This window comes from Pomacea canaliculata, linkage group LG10 (assembly GCF_003073045.1).
Source record: "Pomacea canaliculata isolate SZHN2017 linkage group LG10, ASM307304v1, whole genome shotgun sequence".
NCBI lineage: Eukaryota > Metazoa > Mollusca > Gastropoda > Architaenioglossa > Ampullariidae > Pomacea > Pomacea canaliculata.
In genome coordinates this window covers 9,631,477-9,652,758 of record NC_037599.1, presented here as the reverse complement: position 1 = coordinate 9,652,758, position 21,282 = coordinate 9,631,477, and the positions used below count along the sequence as shown (strand labels likewise).

Below are 21,282 nucleotides of genomic sequence, written 5' to 3'. Positions count from 1 at the left end.
GAATTTGTAATTATTTCCATAGATGCTGACTAGCATACCAGGCTGTGAACTGCGAGAGGATGACCTGGTCGTCAAGATGTTTCAAGTGACAGGCGAGGAGTCAGGAAGGAAGGGCATGATATCAATGCCTTCAAAATCTTTGATGGCTGTCATTCAGGGAGCTGAACACTGGCAACACAAAACCAACCCTATGAATCCAATCTGTGTCCTTTCTAAGTGAGAATTTGTGTCATTTACATTTTTGGTGATGATAAATTCTGATGCTATTTAAGGTTCTTCTTATTTGAAGATAGCCATAACCCATCAAGAGAATTTGGGCAAGAAAGATCTTAATTAAACCACATGTGCGCCATTGATAATATCCTCATGTCTTGAGCTGTAAAGAGATCAACGACTTAAAATTTTTTCTTTTAGGGTTTGAGTATATAAGATTAAATACAGCTTTGCTTTATTTTAACAGAGAAAATACACCAGGGCATATACTGAATGTATACCGAGGGGAATATCTTGAGTTTTTGTTGTTTGCACATGTTTAGTTATCTTGTGCACCATTTTTGTCACCTTCATTAATTACCCTATGCCTTTTCCCTCGGCTCCTTTCCAATAACCGTATGAAATATGTTATAAATATTTCTGTGACAGATTAAGCTTATGATGGTGTCCTTAGACCTATGATCTTTTATTGATTATTCAATGAAAGTGCCAGTGATACTGAAATTGAACTTGATGCAAATGGCAGGGATGGTGCCAGCAGGTGTGGGATCTTCTGTGCAGTGCATATATGCTGTGACCAGGTCAAGTTTGACAATGAGGTGGATGTGTTCAATGCTGTCAGACTAGTACGCCATAACCGTCCTCAGCTTGTTACCAGTCTGGTATGCTGATTGCTTGATGTCATTCCTGTGTGTCTGAAGGAAATCTGAAATTTTTTTAACGATTTTGCAATGAGTACTCTTTTTAAAAATAGAATAAGGTGAAGCAAGATAATCTACTTGAAGCTGATTTGCAGTGGTATTAATAATAACGAATAATTTTGCGGTGTTTGTTGCTTGGTGTATTTGTGTATGTTTGTAAGATATTTGAAAAAGGCCTACCAACTACTGAGGACCCTCACTAAGACAGGTCAGCACAAGACCTCATGCAGTCATTGAAGACAGCAGTGGTCACCTCACAGAAAGCAATCCAATACTCAACCAATGGACTGAGTACTACAAAGACCTGTACAACTTCAAACCACAGTAGGCATACATCAAGTATGTCCCCTATCACCAGTGCTTTTTAATATTTCTTGGGGAACTTCAGGATCGAAGCTCTCCACGACCATCGTACTTCCATTTCCATTGGGGGAAGACTGATCTCCAATCTACATTTTGCAAATGACATAGATCTGTTAGCAGACTTTAACAAAGAACTGCAAGACCTCACCAACAGACTGACAGATAGTTCAAATGCATATGCAATGGAGACCAGCACTGAAAAGAGCATGATCATTTTGATCAGTGGCAGCAGCAAAGCAGAGGTTTATATGAATGGGGTCCAGTTGAAAGAGGTAAGCAGTTCCATGCCAGATGTCCAGGATCAGGATCACAACAGCAACAGCAGCAGTGGCTAGACTGGAGAGGATCTTGCATAGCCATAAGATATGGTTCACTACCAAGTATAAACTGTACAAATCCCTGGTAATACCAATCCTGCTCTAGCCTCTACGGATTTGACAGGTGGACTCTGCTTGCTGAAGTGGAAAGGAAAATCCAGGCATTCGAGAACAGGTGTCTAAGGTGGTTTCTCCAGATCTCGTACAAAGAATGTAGAACCAACAACTTTGTACAACAAGATTGCCACACTCGTAGGACATTAGGAACCTCTACTTTCAATAGTCAGGTGACATAAGATGGTCTTCTTTGACCATTAACTCAGCATGACACTTTGTCAAAGACTATCCTCCAATTCATCTTGGAGGATAGTCGATGCTGCTGTGCCCAGAGAAAGAGCTGGCTTACGAATGTCAAAGACTGGATTGGTTGTCCTGTACAGGACCTGCTCACTCTCACCCAGAATAGGCAAGAGTGGCAGGCCCTCTCAGCTGCCACATTTATCCATGTGCTCCCCCTAATGACAGATGCTCGTCAAGGGATGACTGACTGAGATATTGTAAAGAGAAAGGTCCAGGAAGAGAGAGAGGTGGGCATTGGCATGGTGTGGGTGTTAGTAGGGGAAAAGGAGAGAATTTTTGTTGTTCAGTGACTGAATGTCTTTATTTTCAGGAGGAAGAATGTTTGTTGTTCAGTGACTGAATGTCTTTATTTTCAGGAGGAATACCGTTACATATACTCCTTCATGGCAGAGTTTGCATCTTCCATGGTTTTACGCCCTCAGATAGTCATTACCGGGGCAGAAGGAGATGCCTTCCCCACAAGACGTGTACCACAAGCTCAAGATGGACTTTCCACGGATGAAAGTTTATCTGCCCATAGCAGCCAGGCAGGTAGTTATGAAACCGCTCTTGATGATATGGTAGATACAATTCTTCCAGGAAATCATGGTGTACAAGCTAGACTCAGCGCATGCATTGCTCAACTGTCCCCTCATCTCTCACATCATCTATACATATCTGACCGTTTTTCTTTCCCGTCAACGGACAGCCTTCTGTCTTCTTCTCACTTGGATGGTGCACAAGCTGCGTGTGCAGCAGGAACCTCCATCCCATCACCAAATTCCTTTGGTGCCATCTCACTAGACTCTGTCTTTAATCAGTCCATATGTAACCATCTCCATCACGGTGCTAGTGTCTGTAGTTCTAACAGTGATGTAAACATTGAAAAACATCTAGAGCGCAAACAGACCAGTGAGAGCTTCCATTCTGTAGGGAGCACACTACACATATGGCAGACATGAATGGCATCAGTCTGTGTGTTGTTGGCTATCTTCTCAAGGCTGTCTTTACATGCATGAAGAAGGATAAAGAGGCCTTTGAAGAGGATCTGCAGAGCACTAGTGTGCATCATGATATTGCACAGGACGTCTTATTTCACATAATGCTCTTTGCTGTGAACATTTGAAGAATGAAGGTGCCTTTTTGCATTGGCCAGTACTTTCTGATCATGAACTGTCAAAAGGAAGTGCATGCCTGATTACCATGAGAGGCTGATAGTTAAAAGGTTGCTTAATTCACACAAAAATGCTACGTACTACCATTTTCATGTTGTTATCCTGAAAATTATTTTAAAGACAAATGTTAATCAAAGATGTGGATGTTTCCACTAAAAATGAGGATGAGACAAGGTGGCGATGGTTCAAGTGCTGCATAAGGATGCCTGAATGTGAGTTGTAAAAAGACATATTTGCCAATAATGATTGTAAAGTAAATCACTAAATTTGTGATAAGCTTTCTTTGTGATAACCACCTTAACACATTTGAGATACTGTATAAAGACAAATTTTGATGAGTACAGTAGTTGGAGCATGCTGCAATGCATAGATCATGCATAGATTTTTGGGGGTTTACGCTCTGGGCAAAGGAATCCAGGAGCACTGTGTTTTTGTGTGTGAAAGTATATTGGTGGCAGTGGGTATGCATGTACCTGTATGTGCTTCATGTATGTACATATGTCATCTTTATCTATGCTTGCTTGTAAGCATATACATTGAAATAATGAGGCTGAAGAAAAAAATATGTGTGGAGAATCAGCTATAATTGAAATAAAAACTCAGGGAGAAAAGGTTTGCTCCAGAAGTTACATTTAAACCATTGGCTGTCGTGCAAGGTGTTATGTTATTTAAGACATCAATAAAAGCTCCTTGTGTAGAAGCATAGTCTGGTAATTATATTTAATAACTTAAAACTTTGATGGTTGAATCTCTGGAATATCAGATTTGTGGCTCTTATTGCTAATAGTCATTATGTCTCATATTATCCACATACCTCTCATAGTCCCAGTTTCCTGCATTCTGGGTCACTTTTTTGTGGTCCTTCTGTTTTTGAAGGTTCCTACTGGACTTTTGTGGAGCACATTTTGACAGACTAATGCCATCACTCTCACTGTTCCCATAGAATACTCTCTACTATTCCTTCGCTTGCTATATCCACATTTTTCTCAAACAACATTCCAGCAGAGTGGTTAATGTAGAGATAAACTATAGGATGTCTCAACTGGTCTTGTGGCTAGTCAACATGGTGGGGTGCTCCAAGCTTACATTTTTATCATGTTGCTGTCTTTGCAGTTGATTTTCATGATGACACCAATGTTGATGTTAGCACATTTTTTCACCTTCTTCAGCCTTGGGTGTTTTGTGAGGAAGATACCTAGCACGAGTCACATCTTCCTAAAACATTTTGACAGCCTCACTTAACAGTGGACATGTAATCTTGAAAACACCTATGTATCTTTTTTAGTGCATCAGTGCTGCCTAGACTTTGCTGAACATATGATGGGTACAGCACCATTCTGTATGCCTACCTCATAAATTTTATCAAGATATAGTTCAACTGGAGAGAGTGTGGTTACTTTCGCTTTATGTGTCCTGGGATATTAGTCATAAAAATAGGACTTTCACTAATAGCCACTGCAACAATATGTCTCAGTTACATAACCCTTTTTGTAACTATCTTTAAATAATAAATTGCTGAATTTAGGGACCTATATTTTCAATCACCTTGTACGCTAAATTTTAAAAAGTTATCCAAGATAAACAAGTTTTTGATACTTTAAGAAAAGGATTTAAAGATTTCTATGATGATATAAAATCTTTTGCCGTAATATTAAATAATAATAAAGGTCACCTGTATAGTGCAATGTTCCAACTAACAGACAAGTTCACGGCACTGCACATTGCAGTAATTTGCAGCAATCAGTCAATGATGTGAAAGGAATGTTTACCCATGAGCGGTTGGAGAAGGGTGATCACTGCAGATTAAATGGCTTTGACACTTTGGAAAATCTGCAATGACAAAGAGTGACAAAGATAACATGAGCACACAACATTGATAGAACAGTTGCATTACTTGTTTCAGATAGCAGCAGAGCATTTTTTGTGATTAGAAGATAAATTTTTAAATAAGACTTATCCCAAAAGCCACTTTTGTTGGCATCCCATGGTAAATGCTGCTTGTTGTCTGTATAAGCTAAGGTATGATAAATTGTCAGAAAATTGTGGGTTTTTTATTTTATAAATTATGAACTCCAAATTCAAATTTTTGTCATCTTTGGTATATGTAGATTTTGAGTACATTTCATCACAACAATATAGTCGTTTCAGTATGCTTCTTTAATTTCAATTTCTCTTTCAATTTTATATTTGTATCATATTCCTGAGGTGAAATTCAAATAACATATTTTGCATGTCAGATGTATCTTATATCATTCCCTTTGTCATGACAAGGTACTATGAAGAAGCAGCCCATAGGTGGAAGACCTTAAAAGATTTACAATTCAATAGATTGTTTTACCAGTTGTCCAGGAATTTGCAGCCTGATTTGTGTTGTTCAACTGTATGGCCTTTTATATTAAATGCAGATAAATATGGTGAAGTTAAATGTTCTATTTTCACCATAACTGAAAATTCCAATATGTAATCATCAATTTCATAGTGTTATAGTTTTTAGTGCTTGATTCTTCTGATTGAAGTTTCTGTTCCTGCTTAAATTCTTTTTGGTGACAGGTTAGCCCCAGACCTTTTGATTTCTTTCTTCAGTTGTGCTTAGGTTGCCAGCAGTACCATTCAAAGCACACATGACTTACAGCAAAGTCGGATGTACAGCATTTTGCATCTTCAGTTCATTATTTAGTACTTAGCATTTGGAAAGGTATTGTGAGACTTTTTCAATTCTGCCCATACAGCTACAAACAGGAGGTGAGTGAGACTAGAGTCTCATGACAATTGTGATTTCACAATGTCCTCTTTAACAAATTTTATCAAGCTGATTCATTGCAGTTTGTAAAATAAATGTCAGAAAATGAGAGCTACTTTTGTATCTATTACTCAGATAATCATGGATGTTTAATGATGCTTATGGTATTTTATGTCTGTATAATTATTGTGTCAACCAGATAAAGTTTGCCAAAGAACTTGCCTAAGATCATAAAGAATATTTCTTTAAAGAGTTTGATATAATTCTAGAAATGATAACTTTAAGAGCTATTTTATGTTAAATCTGTGATCTGTGCATATATATTTTCGTCATGCAGAAACTCAGTATGTCGCATCAAAACTATTTCTTTTTATGTACTTTCAGCGTAACGTTTTGCCTTTGACACATCAAAATCAAAACCTATCAATTGCAACCATAAATTATTTCTTTGTACATTTCATGTGCACTTCACATACAAAATGGGTTGAAGAACACCAACCTAATAATAGCATATTAGAATGTGTTTTCAGCTTCACAATGTTTGTTTTTGTTTTGATATTGCCAAGTAGTGTCAGTCCAGAAAAGAGATAATCTGCACGAACTTTACATAATCTTTGTGCAAAAATGCAATGTTGCTCATAGGTTTACATTTAATTGTTTTAAAGACATTTTAATTCTACATTAATTGGTATCTTTATTTTTGTAATTATAAGTTCCATAAAAGTACTGCTTTAAACTTATTTACTGTTCAGTCAGATTGCGTTTTCTATGCACTAATGGCATGGTATATGCACAAGATTTGCCCTTTTGGTAATTTGTGTCTGTTTTCACGTCTCCAGAACGGTGAAATTTGAGACAATAAAGGTATTATATTTTCTTGCTACATCAGCTCCAAACCTATCTTCCTTTTTGTTGAGTACATTTGCATGCATTCTTTTAAATTGCTTGAGCGTTTATTATTGTGCGTTATTAATCATCATTTATTGTAAAGTTTTGTGTTGACAATATATATATATGTCTTTCTACCTTAGTGAATTGATATAAAACACTTTGCTCTAAGCAAAGGTCGATTGCACTTGAGGGAATAACCAGCTAGCACACGCTTATGCACTCTTGAAGATGAAAGCTCAACTCGTGGCATGTTTTATTTATGGCTACCTCTGCTACCAGCGCCTAAGAGTGCAAATTCAAGGCAAACTTTCCTGGAAGTCCTCAGCCTTGCTGCTGGTTGAGATGGCAATCTGCTGCGACTTTTGACTTGCTCTCACCGACTTCTCTTACGCCGTTGTTGTTGTTGCTTTTGGAAGGGAAAAATATTTACATCTAAAGGCGATGGGGATATGGAGGAGTGGAGGATGGCAGGGGAGTAGGGCAGGTGTGGGAGGAGGGTCGCTGTTCTGTGACGCCGCAGGTGTTGTTTACTGTTGATGGTGCCCTCTTTTCCTGTTGTTGTCTCTTGCTCTTGATGTGCAGGTCTGCAATGGGGTGATCTGAACTGGCTGCCAAATCGTTTATGTTGCCTCACGCCGTTGGTTGGTTTAGTGGGAAAGTGCTTCCCCCTTGAAGTGACTTCTCACAATGGAGTGAGGAAGTGGGTGGAAACCGGAGAAACTCCCCGACGCCCATCCTTGCAAACAGGTGTCACATATAGTGTCCCGAGACGAGATCGGAACCCACAGACGCTCTAGCGAGTGTTTTAACCTCTACACAACCGTCACTCCAGTTGGCCGGTTGATTTAGTGGGAAAGTACTTGCCATAGAAGCCTGGTTAGAAGAAAAGCACATCGAGGGTATTACAGTGGTCACAAAGTGGGTCTGTTTAGTGCAACATCGAATGGTTTGTAGAACTGCATAACATATCTGTTAGTCATATAGAGTTTGTGGAGACTTGCTTACGTGGGTCAGAAGCTATTTCACTGTGATGTGTGAAGACACATGGTCGAATCGACCGACTTCCATCAGCACTTGTAGTTTCTTTCTAGAGTTGGAGTTTCGAGAAAATTATTTATCTTTTCTGCTGTTGTGAAACTATAAACGGCTCATCTTGTGAAAAATGAATCACCAGGTGTAAGTTAAAAATGAATTCCCCCCCCCCCCAAGACTAAATAACTTGTTATACATCGATCACTATCTTGAAAGGCACACGGAGAAAAAGACTTTATGTTATCCTTGCGAAACATTTAGAACACACGCACATACACATACAGATCAGCTACGTGACCGTAAAATGAAAAACGTGTGAGTGGGAAAGACATACTAAAGCACAGACATACACACACACCACCCGCAATAAAAGCTAGGTCGCTCGTGATTTATCAATTCGCACATACGCACATGCACACACGCACCTATATAAACGCATGCACGCACACAAACTCAAGAAATGCTAGGGTCGAAACTTATATAGCAAGCTCAGCCGTTGCATGATGCTCTAGCCACGGATGGTCCACGTGTATATATATAGGATCTAGAGGCTGTGAATGAAATGCCACTGGCAGCGCCTCGCCTTGCGCCACTGGGTGAACGCAACGGCTGCTGGCCGGGAACTGTTCACGAAAAGGACACGTGCCTCGAAAGTGCCGAGTATCTTCTGCATCTGCAGAAATATAGATGTTCAGCTACACCACTGCTGACAGAACTGCCGGACGGTCGCCACTGGAGAGCAGAGGTAGATGTAGGCTGACAGGTGAATAAAGGACGTGACCGGCATTCAGTCATCAGACCGCATCTTTTGAGAGGTGAGACTAGTACCGTTGCATGTATGACTTCAACCCTCTCACCAACTATTATTTTATTATGTCGTCCGCACACAAAAATAAACACGCGCACAAACATTGCATGCATAAATCATACATTTGCTTGTTTTTTTATGGATTAGATGATGCTGAAAGGAGAATTAAAAAATTATTTGGTCTGTGAATACGAAAGCAATCTTGTAAGTGGAGGAGCATTGACGTTTGATTGTCAGATCGAGCCCGAAACAAGAGGTGTTGGGTGGGCAGTCATGTCCGGCACGGTTCGCCAGCCCAGGACACGGCACATCGCCACTCAATATGGCGATGATGAAGTGGAGTCTGCTCTGTCTAGCACTTGTCTTCATTCCAGGCTAGTTCATCTGTCCGTCCGTGCGTCTGTCTGTCCGCTACCTAGGAAATTCTTATATATACATGTGTTGCATGTAGGGTAGGGGATGTGAGGGGGTAAAGAGAGTAAAAGAGGTCGAGTTGAGATGGGCAGATTGTTAAGCAAACAAAGAGAGAAGCTTCAAATATATATAGTGCTTTCTTTGTTTTGTTGTTGTTGCTGTTGTCGTCTATATAAAAAGCAGTTACCATTTTGCAAACGCGTTGTGCCGAGGAGAAAAATTGAAAATTCTCAAAACAAAATTTTATAAAAAGTTAAACAGTTTCGTTTATGAAAATATTAAGCTACACTACCCTGAATTTTTGTGTGCAGTAAATTTATGTAAAGGTCGTCCTTAATCACGCAAAGTGTCCAGGGGTCAAACCTCCAAAGTTTTATTGGTTAATTAAACAAGTTGGACTTAAATTTTGACCAAAGCTCTAATGTACTTCCGGTGACTTTCACATAGCTTTGCCAAACTTAATCAACCTTTAACGACCTTGTTCGGACAAGAAAAATTTAGGCACGAAAAGAAAGTTTTGATGAAAAAGCTTACAAGACTTATTTATTTATATGCTAATATATCCTATTATCTGATGTAAACATCATTTCTTTTTTTAGGGTGCGTCAGCAATCGACAGCTGTCCAAATTACCTGACTGTAATGCAGGTAAGTCCCCATACAGCCCATAAAGAATAAAGAGGAGTGAGTCGAACTAATAACAAAATAATAATAGCAAATAATGCATTTATGGAAGGAATATTTCATTGTATGGCAGGCTCGAAAAATGTTCAAGCAGGCACGTTCACAAACATTAAGATAGACATGAGTTCTTCAACACTTAGAACTGAAGGGGAGATGTTAAAGCTTGATTCCACGGGTGGAGGACTGCGACACATAAGTACAGGTCACCGAAGGGACATGTTTCTAATTTTAAACATCAAGCTCTTGAATCTGTTTAGATAATCAGCTTTACAGAAACACAGGGCACAGCAGAATTCAAATTAAAAAAACTATTAAAAAAAAAATAAAGCTGTTTAAGTACGACTTTCGTTCCCGTCAGAGTCTAGTTTTATTCTTCGTTGAAGTGAAAAAAGTCATCTACATTTTTTTTTTTTTTTTTGTTATTTAGGTGACCACGATTTTCTCTCACTCTATCTGTGTGTGCGCGCATGTGTGTGTGTGTGCTTTATTCATGTGTGTCTTGAGCTTGTGAAGAAAAAAACTTGCATTAATTTCATATCAGATGTGAGATAAAATGTAGCAGAAAACAGAAACATATGGCAGAGAGCTATCAAAGGGGTGGAGGGCCGTTGAAATCCACCCTTCCCAGGAAGCAAAATGAGAAACAAAGAGAGAACTGTAGCAGTGAACTTTTAGCTCCCAAAGCAGAACCGAGATAGTGCAAACACACGAGCTGCTGCTTTTTTCTCTTCGCCTGAGAAGAACGGTCTGTGCTCTGGATGTAGGAAACGTTTGTGTTTGTTTTTAAGTGGACTCAAAGAAATGATATGCTCGACAAAGATTATTTAAGTGTTCTAGTGAAATTTAAAAAATCTCACTGCAAGTTTATAGCAGCTTAAACAACTTGATATTATAATTGAGGAATATTTTGTAAGCAGTTTCGGAGATAGGAGGCAGTTTAAATGCGGCGATTGTATCTCAGTAATCACATCCGAATAGACAAGAAAGTCTGAAGAAACTTACTCCACACACACACTAAATTGGAAATATCTATCGACAGAACAGTCTTTAAACAATGCATGCTACATGTATTTCTCATTCTTACATCCTCTCACTTACCCTTACTGCCAGGTATTACACTCGTATTGTTTTGTTTACTGTTTCAGCAGTGAAACATGTAGACAACCGTCATATTGTTTCCGATATCTTGACGTGTTGAGAGTTTTCATGTCTATCTAGCTGTCTAGTCACAAAAATAAAACCTGGTTTTCTTTCGGTTCTCTGTTACTTAGCCTTCAACTCTTTATGCTCCTTTTAAAAGTATGCCGCCCTTTGTTCTGAATAGTCAAAAATAACTAACTAAATAAACATGCTCGTCTTTGACAGACGGGTGGTTCAACCAACGGAGGATGTATATCTACAAATACGAGCATCAGTGGTGACAGGATTTTTGGGGGCTAGTGACATCGCCAGTGGCTCGAAGCTCACCTGCACCGTTAAGTTGATTGTTTACAAAAAGTGCGAAACGTCAATGGAGTAAGAAACTATTTTGATCTTCTTTCTCTCATGTTTTCAGTTAAACTGATGCTTAATTTTTCTGGATTTTTAATTCAATTCATACTTTCATTAGACAAACCACGTGGAACAGATATATTCTTTTTATTTCGTTCTGGCATCAATGACATCTGACTTGCATTTTTTTTTTTACTTCGTAAAACAGTTTTATAACCTAATTAAAAGACAGGCATACTGCGGCTTACTTCTAGCATGGACTGTGTCATATGAGTAATAAAAAAATACACATCGCCCTCCCTCTTCCCCCTTTACATAGAATGTCTCAGCTGTTCCCAACCGACAGTAGCCATATATACAGTATATGTAAGACGAAGAGAGAGATGGAAACAGTGTTTGTCGCCCTGCCACTTCCTCTGTGAGTGAGATGCATGTGCACACACGGCAGTAAAGAGACTTTTATCTTCGTCAGATACGAACCCTGTGACAGAAGACGCTTCTCGCTTGATAAACACGGGTTGCTGAAAACCGGGGAAGATATCTACGATCATGTTTCTGTTGAAAGACACGGGAGAGATATCCTCAACATCCCATGTGGCCTTCTTTAAATCCAACCTTTTCTTCAACTGTGGCAGTTGAAAGATAGACTGTGGTCCCATTCCTACCCCAACATAACGAACAGCATGCCGGGGATGGTTTCATGGGGAAAGGGGTGTTTGGGGTGTTTGAAACTAACCCCAATGTTCTTTACATAGTCTTTGTGATTCTCTGCTTGCTCTAACCGATGTCTAGCATCCAGACCGGAGATCCCTTTGTCTTTTTATTTGATCAAAGAAAAGGTTCTCGAAACAAATAGTCACACGATTCTGCTACAAGTGAAATGTAAAATCGTGTCGGGGTGTTGTGTAGTTCCTCAGGAAGATAAACAAAAGTTCAGCGACAAAAGTTGAAGACTTTCTTTGTTTCTACATCCCTACAGCTCAGCGGGTGCAAACTGTTGGAGCGAGGGGAAGATGGAAATTTCTCTCAATCTCAGACATCAAGATTCCTGGCGATGGACCTGCACAGGTAATTTGCAGGTGGAGTGAGGTCGGGGATTGGGCCACATTTCAGTCTTGATGGCACACAGAAATGTTGCCGTCAGTGCTAGCTTGTGCTGCGAGTGCGTACACGCCGGCTTATCTTGTTTGGTTTTTTTTTTCAAAATATACCGTAAGTCTGTCAAAACCAAAGCAGAACTACACTCTGGTCCATTCTCTACATCATGATCTCTGCATCACATCTTTCTTACTACTTGTCCCAGTCTCTGCACTTGTTGGTTTGTTTGTACCATTAGAATCTCGACATTATTTTTTTTTTTCAATATAACAAAATTTTACAAGTTCCTGGCACCTACTCACAGAGCTCAATGTAAAATTTCAAATTCAAATGAGCAAGGAAAGTGATAACACTGAAGTTCCCATATTTTGTGTTTCCGGCATCTTTTATATTTAGTGTGCGCGTGTCTGTGTGCGTGCGCGCGCCCCTTTCCCCTCCGTGTTAGGCCTTATTTCTCCTGCTTATTCTTTGTACTGACAGGTCCGAAGTCAACTGCAGATAAACCATGGTGTAGTGGTAGATCATCAGATGGTGGTGGACAAAAAAGATCCTCTGTACGTTGTGAACATCAAGCGTGCAATCGCCTCCCAGCTCCAGCTGCCTATCCTCCCAGCCGACAAATATGACGACATCGTTGTTCAGGTTGCACCTTCGTGTCTCTCTTTTGTGTACATTATACATACATACATGTGTACTTGTACTCAAACGCTACCATAATCAGTAGTACACACTTGCACAAAAGGTAAATGAGACATCCACACATAAACACACACAGTCTTACACAACAAACACCATGAATTGTAGGTCAGCAGAAAATGCCATAAAGAAAAGAATTTCATGGTCAAGTCAGATTCAAAGATATAGACCCTTCTTTTGTCTTATTGTGGACATTGTACAACATTTTATCTAATAAGTATCTATGGTAGTAATTGCTGACAATGTGTGTGGTTTTTTTTTCTTCGATTTTTTTTCTTATTTTGTGTGAACCTTGGTACCTCTCTTTGTATTGCTGTAATATATTGTGCCATGAAATTAAAAAAAGGAAGAAAATGCCAGAAATATTTTAGAATTTTCCTGTGAGACTAAAGGTGGGTACCACAGCATGGCCGTAGCCACCCAAACTCAGCGAGTGTTGTATATTCCAGCATGATATATTCGGAGCTTGTCCCACACGCTTCACCTTCTCCGCGGATGAGAAGAATGTGATCACCACCACCCGTGACCTCACCATGTGTCAGATGCCTCAGGTGCAGGGTAGTCAGCTATCCTTGCTATCATTCGTCAAGAACTTTCAGCTTAATGTGCTTGAGGGTAATACAGACGAGGTAACTACTACTGTTTTACTTTTGATGATGACCTCCCATCCCTTCAAAGTTATTTTCAGCAGTCAGCAAATTTAGGAGTTTGACAGACACAAACTGATAAACCTATGAACCCATTTCTTTGGCAAAAAATTCTTGTAACACTTGCAGCTGTTATTTTGCTTCCCCACGGACAACAACTTTACTAACATACAATTGTCATACTATTTCTGTATGTCAACATCTTGTGTTTTTTTTTAGCTCCGAATTAAGTAGACAGGCGTAGGACTAAATATAAATATATTCGATTTTCCAGAATGTACGAGAATTAAAATGAAAATGTTTGCTTAATTAAAAAATCGCAGGCAATCAACTGTGCACTGGCTCGGTCTCAGACCCTTGTGTACTTAACACTCATAAAACAGCGAACGTAATGGACTGTAGAGGTTAGATGTAATGTAGTAAATACAAGAGCAACAATAATAACAAAGGACAAACATTTCCTTTGTCGACTATTGTTATAAATTACCGTTTTCCTTTTTTCACTGAATCTATTTTACTAGTTCATTCTCAGTTCTTGAGGTGAGTTCTTAAGCTAAATATATAGGTGGACTGCTGTCTGTCTGCCAAGACCAACGCTTAGCCTCTTGCAAAAGCTCTCTACTGCTAGTCTCGGCGAGCCTACACAAAGAATGTGAATAAACCGGAAGCTTTATAGTCTCATGCCTCGTTTTAGTAGTTAGCTGGAAAAAAATCGTCTGCCAGCAGTCCAGTAATACAAGTTCGTAGAGGAATGTATGACCGACTTTTAAGTAGTTTTTACATGACGGATGTATGTTGTTTCCTTAAGAATGGCCTTAAACGGCAACATATTGAATTCTGCAATTCTTAATTGAACGTGTGTGTGTGTTCAGATGATTTACCCGTTCCGTTCAGAGGTGAACTGCACGTACAAGCTGAGCGGCAACAGGAGGATTGAGTCGTCGGAGTGCGCGCAGCACGAGACCTTCCAGCCTTTCATTTCTGATGGACCATCTCAGACACATCCCGTGGCCTCGGTCAAGTATATATCCATGCAAAACGCATTGGCATGCTCACAGGATTTATTTTTTTAAAGCTTTTTTCTGTTTTAAGAGACTGGAATACTGTGACCTATTAATGCATATAGATAAAGTTAAATATTGCCGTTGCACTATTTTGTAAGAGCTTATATATATATATAGTTCAAACAAGGTCAGGATGAAAGAACAAAGGTTTTCACTGTTCTGTGCCTAAGAGTTTGGAAACGAAGAGAATGACCCACAGAATCAATGCAGTGACAATTAAAAAAAAAAAAAGTGGGGGGAGGGATGGCAAACAGTGCCACAACTATAAAATAGTAAATAAAATTATTCATCCAGGCAAAGCCATGCTTAAAGTAAAACAGAGTTGCATCAGCACCATCACTTAGGAACTGCTAGCAGAACGGTTCGGCTTCAGACCAGTACTACGTAGAAAGATTAGAAATAAATGTCATACGTGTAAATAAATGAAAAAAAAAAGATGAATACACAGTACTGAGAGAAACAGACACCAAAAAACCCCTCTAAGCACACAAGCGTTCAAAATTAAAACCGTAGCTTGTCAAACGGTTTTGCTTCAGCATTTTCAACCATCGTGTGAGGGAAGGTGTACAGTCCGTGACTTTATTCTCTTTTTCAACAGGCAGCTGCTGACCCTGGAATCGGTTGTCTCCGTCCCCAGAATAAACGCGCCATGAGTCGCGGGCTCCAGGGTCGGGACATTGTGGATCTCAGCATGACATTCGAACAGACTGAAGAACCAGAAACCATGGCGCCTAAGATCTTCTCACAGCTCAACAGCCTCATGAACACGTACTCCGCGTTGTCGCAAGATTTGCCGCCGGTCAACTTCCGGGCGTTGGTGAACCTGATGAGAAACGCCAAGGAGAGTGTTTTGGAGGAAGTCCTCGACTCTCTAATCTTGTGCCGCTCCTCTGCACTCCTTTGTCCCCTTAAAGTGAATTCTGGAGATATGAAGCCATCTCTCCTGCAGGTAAGAAAATTTTCTATCTTGTTTTGAGAAGTGTTATTAGGCTTCGTGTCATTAGGCTAAACATAAATGGTGTTTAGGAAGATCGGTCTCGTGGTTTCGTGTCCCCGGAGCGGTCAAGGTGCGACTGTGTCAACATGATTTTTACCTGTACAGGACATTTCGGAGACGTTTTTTTGGACGGGCTGCTGTCATGTGGTAGTGACGCATGCGTTGCCACGTACGCCACCTGCCTGCAGCGCGGTCTCGTTGGTGACGTAGCTGGAGGTGTCACACTTTTCAACATGGCTTTATTCTATGCGCCGTCGCCAGCTGTTGTGAAGAAGATCTTTGTGAGTAAGGCTTTCTTCTTTGTGAGATTTTATGTATTATTTACTTTTCGTGTTGGAATTACAGGATCAGCAACAGAGGCCATATCACGGCTCGCACTGTAAAGATAATCGTGACCGAGTGTGTGTAGGTGGGTGTGCGTGCGTGTATGTGTGTTATTGTTTTAGAGAGAGAGAGAGAAGAAGGAATAAAGATTATATTCATACAGGTTTTGTTATCAGAAGGTCGCAAAGAAGGACTCGCTTTGTCGCCTCACAATTCCGATTGATGTTTAGGAGTTCTGCAAGGTGAAATCCACAAGAACCTGTTGGCTGTCCCTTGGAAGCCTGGTCAACAAACTGTCCAACAGCGTGAGGAACAACAACAACCGCAACTACGTGAATGAGGGGAAGAAGGTCTTGAAAGAGATCCTACAGCACCTGCGTGCTGGGATGGGAGACACCTGCCGTCTGACCAGCCTGGACCCCGCCACACAGCACTACACGCTTGCTTCCCTGCTGGACACAGTCAAAGTACTCTCCACTTTATTCCTGCACATCTTTGGTCATTCTTTCTCCACATATTCTTTTTTCAGTTTTCTAACTGTTCCATTACCCAACATCTCATTCATTATCAGATGATCACGACATCACATGAGTTTCAAACCAAGAGAAGATCTGTAAAGACAGCAAGACGAGACTGTAGTTTGTACTTTTAAAAAAGCAACAGAAATTATTTTCAAAATGCACGAAGAAAAATATTGTTGTGAAAGTCGAGTTTAAAATCACTGAAAACATTCTGCTATGTCTTCTTCAGACATTGGGAAACGCCGGGGATGCCATCCAAATGTTTTACGACAACGAATCAAAGGATGGTAAAGGACTGGTGCCAGCCTTGATTCGGTGTTTGAAAAATTCAGCCCTTCCTGAGAAAATTTCTCGGGCTGTTATTTTGGTGAGTTGCACTCCTCACTAGTAAACGACCATTTAACGTGCAAATGACACTGCTCAAAGAACGCTGTTTTAAAGGATCTAATGTTGCTGAAGGTTCACATAAGTGTAATTATTTTTATGACTGGGATGAGCTCAGTACAAGAGAGCATTTCCCAAGTAATTTCCTCAGCTCATTCTAACCTTTCTTCCTTCAAACAAACTTCTTTTTTCGAGATGCAAGTCTAGAAACATTAATGTCTGAGAACTGTGGGAAATATCCACGCATCAGGAATGTACCAGGACATGCTTTCTTACTGGGATACTTTTGCCCTACCCTGTCTGTAGGCTATGGGAAAGCTGGAGCTGAACAAGGAATTGCAAAAGGTTTTCATGGACCTTTTATCTGATGTCATGCGACCTTCGTCTCTCCGAACTGTTGCGTTTGATTATCTACTTCGCCTGGAGGACGAGACCAGTGTCCGGGCCTTGCTGCAAGCCATCCAACAGAGCAAATGACCAGCTTGAAGTTTTACATGGTCACGCGACTCATCCACCTACTGGAGTCCAATCTTCCTCACGCATTCAGGTAAACATTTCTGAGCATGACCGTCTGTTATCAAGCTTTAATATCGTGACAGTCAAGTCAGAGTTACTCTCTTGGTGTTTATTTGTTTACACAAAATCAAAACCACAACTTAATTATTTAAAATTTTTAAAATGTCTTCCTCCTTCCCTACATGCAGATACATATACCGGCAGAGAAAACTGTGGACCTATTTTTCTTGATTTGAAACGGCATCGATTTTGTTATGGTAACAACATAAATGTAGTTCTTTTCTTTCTTCCCTTCTCGCTTTCCATCTCAAGCCTGCGTTCTCTCTGGCGGAAAGTTATGAAGGAACAGAGTTTTCAGCTTCCTGTGATAGAAGAGCTTAGAGGCAGGGGCTCCCACCATGGCGAGTTCTCCTTCCACACGGAGGTTCCTGTGTCTAAGATGCCTGCCGGCGCTAAATTTGTCATCAACGTCGTCTACGACCCCTCTAGAATCGTCTTCAGTTCCGTGAGGGTCTCTCTGACCATCACTATCGGCAACTTCTCCCATGAGCTGGTGGACATCGGGCTCGACGTGCAAGGTCTCTGTCATTATTTCACTTTGCCGCTGACATCTAAGGAACATGTGAAATGTATTTCGATAATTGTGACAGTATCTAATTTTCATGGACAGAACCAGAGCAAATAAATAAAATTTGAACAACTTGTGACTTTCGCTTGTCGTCTGCAGGTTTTGAAAACATCGCGCGTGAGTTCTTGGGCCCAGAATTTCAAATGGAGAGATGTCCAGCCCGGAGCGCTCATTGCCAAAATTATGCAAGCCGTTCTGTCAAAACCAGGAAGGTGCCCACATTCTTCTTCGAAGACAAGACTGTCGTTCAAGCTCTTCAAGAACTGTTTCAGCGAGTCAATATGCCATCCGGAGATTCCCCGCAAGCACAGCTACACATTCGCCTGTTAGGTGAGTCATGGTGGGAAAAAACACGCGGGTGTATTTAATGTTTTAATGCTTTGTGTTTAGTCTTTAAATGGCAGCTGATTCTTTCTGAAAAACTGTCTTATACTGAACAGAAATCTGCAATTAATCGAAGTATTGATCGTCGTCGTCGTCATCATCATCATCAGTACTATTATTATTTTTATACACGAGTTTTCAATGTTGCAACAAGGAACATTCCATATGTTAGTATAGAGCTGTTTAAAAAAATACGTTTTGAATGGGAATCGATTTTTGCAAAGGACATTGTCGGCGTGTTTATGCCTTCAATTTTCGTATTATTCACAGGAAGTGACGTGGGATTCTTAGACCTGGAAGACTTTATTGTCATTGTCAAAGAAGCCATCAATCCACAAAGTGACAAAAGGCCAGGGAGGTTCCAGAATTTGATGCAAAATATTGCCCGAGGCATTAATCTTTTCATTGGAAAGTCCCAGAAGATGGTGGAGGCGAAAAAGATCATTCCGACGGTAGCCGGCCTGCCCTGGCACGTGCAAATAGACGGCACGATGGTGGCCTCCGCCATGCTCAATGTCACCAACGACATCAGCAAGTTCCGCAAGGGTGATGGGCCCTTAGAGAGCCGCGGAAGACTGAAAGCGAGGTAACTACTGTTAAACTGTGTAACTAATCCACAAACAGGTGGACAATGCTCAGAGAAAATCATTTAACATTATGTGCTTGGATCTTTATTCAAAGATCAGTGGTTCCTTTGTATCACCATTTGAAAGTTTTCCTTTTGGTTGCCATAAGGTGTGATGTTTGTCCTCTCACAGTGTGGCAGTGGCTGTGTCGTGTCGTGGTGCAGTGCACTTGGGGAATTTCTCAAAATCCGGAGTCCAGTTCAACTTGTCGGTTCTTGTCAACGGAGAGACGGGCGGTCGACTGAAGCTTTATTTCGTGCCAGAACGCAAGACAACGCCACGTGCCCAGGTTCTAGAGTTAGGGCTCGAGGCCCCGAAACACGCTATTAACATCTTTAGCATCAGGTGAGTCTTTTCCTGACTAAACACATTTGGGTGAGTTCTCGACTTTCCCTAATAGCTTTGACTTGGGTTAGAAAGGTCTGGAACCGAAAATATACCAAAAATTAATTGTTTGCGAATACGATTTGTCGACAATTGTTTCAGACGAGTTTTTCACTTTTAGCTGTTTAATGGAAAAACCAGCTTCCCTCTTTCTTTGAATGGTGTGTGTGTGTTTTAAAATCATTCAGCCTTTACTATCATCCCTCCTTTTTCATTTATTCTTTCTTGTTTCTTGTTTTGCTGTTCTTTGCTGGTTATTAACTTAGTGAGATCAGCGTGTTTCATTGTCATCATCATTCGTCGTCGTCGTCAAGGATATCTGATGTCTGTTTTTTATGTATGATACGGAATGATGACGAACAAATAAAGCATTGTGACACATTTTCTATATAAAATAAAATGTAAATTAAGGTGAAACCTAAACCGCTTGCATCTTTAGTGAGTACAAGTATAAGCAGCTATGTGGAGCCGCAGTTCGGTCTTTTGTAAGAAAAAAGGTACCATGAATTAAAGGTTTAATGATTTGAACAACAGGAGTGACCTGTTCACCATCCACAATGACAAGTATCGCACGGTGCTGACCCCAGCCACGCAGCGACAGGTCCAGCTGTGCGCCCCTCAGTTCGTGCAGCGTTGGTCTGGCCAACGTCCGTGTCTCAGCGGGTTCTACCAGCAAACCAACGGACTGTCTCTGACTCCATTTCCCCTGCTGTCTGGACCAGTCTATCTTGATGTCCGCATCATACCGGCAGACAGGTGGGGCACTCAGATTCTTGTAGATTTAAAATGGCATATCCATGTTTTTTCTAGGACAACAACAATCATCATCGACATCAGACACCAGGGCCCTTAATCATATCACACCTACTTTTTTGACTTCTATTTAATGTCACGCATCGTGAGAATGGATCAGGGTTATTCGCTCAGACTAGGTGAAATTATAATACACTTATGAACATGGACTTGGCATCATGTCAAATAACACCCACTGATATCGTAAAGGACTGAACCACCGCTGATGTGATTGCAGAGCCCTGAAGGAATACACGGCGGCTTTCACGATGACGAGGGACAGCACTGGGATACAGGCACGAAAGCAAGTCTTCAAGGCTGACTTCTCTGCTCTAGGCAAGCTTTCCTCTGTGCATTGTAACCACAACATGATAATGAAAATGCTTCAGAAAATGCTATTTGAAATCCAATTTAGTCAGTTCACATCATTCCCGTGTCTTATCTGTTTTTTTACGGTGCCAGCAACTGAGGCTATATTACGGCTGTAAACAGTGTCGACTGCAGCCAAAACAAACCTGATCTTTCATTGTGTCTTTTGCAAACAATTAAGCAGTTGATTAATAGGTGATAGCTTTTAATAGTTAAAATAAATGTAGATTTGTGTATGAATATACTTATCCTTCATTTCCAAATATTTACTGAGGAATTTCTTTTAAAAATGAAAATTGGGGGCTTGCTTTTTTAATCTTTTCATCTTGGGTTGTCACGGTCTTCATTAGGTGAGGAATTGAAGCGGCAGTGTCACATTAAGGTGGAGTCGATCCACTGACTATGAACGTTCACGTGGACGGTGCTGTGCCTGAGGTGGGTCTGCAGTACGACTTTGAACTTCTGTCAAATCAAACCGGAAATGACACGTCGAACCACCGCAAGCTGTCGTCAGTCTTGTCTCTTCAGTCGCGAATAATGCATTCTTTGATTCTAGAGGTAAGAAAGTCGCCCGTTTACTAGAAAGTGCTATAATAATCCTTTTCCACTGGTACTTTCAATGAATTTTAGTGATCTTATGTTTTCTTTCTGTTTGTAGATATTTTCATAATTTTATTTTAATAAT

General features: G+C 40.5%; 2 protein-coding genes across 5 annotated transcripts in view; both read left to right on the top strand.

The window, feature by feature from the left end:
- Positions 1-6,731, top strand: part of LOC112573341 (receptor-type tyrosine-protein phosphatase kappa-like) — a 57,908-nt gene extending 51,177 nt beyond the window's left edge. For all 4 annotated transcript variants that reach the window (XM_025253622.1, XM_025253623.1, XM_025253619.1 and 1 more), the window contains 3 exons: positions 23-216; positions 740-875; positions 2,311-6,731. In XM_025253622.1, the coding sequence (XP_025109407.1) occupies positions 23-216; positions 740-875; positions 2,311-2,895 (915 nt within the window). In that variant the 3' untranslated portion in view covers positions 2,896-6,731. The remainder of the gene's footprint in view (positions 1-22; positions 217-739; positions 876-2,310) is intronic.
- A 2,859-nt stretch (positions 6,732-9,590) lies between these two features.
- On the top strand, positions 9,591-21,155 carry LOC112573299. Its single transcript, XM_025253529.1, has 18 exons — positions 9,591-9,640; positions 11,042-11,191; positions 12,147-12,235; positions 12,746-12,907; positions 13,411-13,590; positions 14,481-14,629; positions 15,271-15,621; positions 15,775-15,950; positions 16,224-16,460; positions 16,744-16,881; positions 17,205-17,445; positions 17,727-17,992; positions 18,142-18,372; positions 18,697-19,012; positions 19,185-19,397; positions 19,971-20,192; positions 20,467-20,564; positions 20,948-21,155. Exons 11-18 carry the CDS (start codon positions 17,372-17,374, stop codon positions 20,995-20,997), a joined length of 1,470 nt encoding a protein of 489 aa, XP_025109314.1. The 5' UTR covers positions 9,591-9,640; positions 11,042-11,191; positions 12,147-12,235; positions 12,746-12,907; positions 13,411-13,590; positions 14,481-14,629; positions 15,271-15,621; positions 15,775-15,950; positions 16,224-16,460; positions 16,744-16,881; positions 17,205-17,371; the 3' UTR covers positions 20,998-21,155.
- Positions 21,156-21,282: the final 127 nt, after the last annotated feature.

What these genes read in the sequence shown, in the direction of transcription:
- LOC112573299 (XM_025253529.1), top strand. Translation starts at nt 17,372, where the DNA reads ATGACCAGCTTGAAGTTTTACATGGTCACGCGACTCATCCACCTACTG. An exon ending in CGCGGAAGACTGAAAGCGAG is followed by an intron (nt 19,013 to 19,184) that starts GTAACTACTGTT and finishes GTCCTCTCACAG; the next exon opens with TGTGGCAGTGGCTGTGTCGT. An exon ending in ATTAACATCTTTAGCATCAG is followed by an intron (nt 19,398 to 19,970) that starts GTGAGTCTTTTC and finishes TTTGAACAACAG; the next exon opens with GAGTGACCTGTTCACCATCC.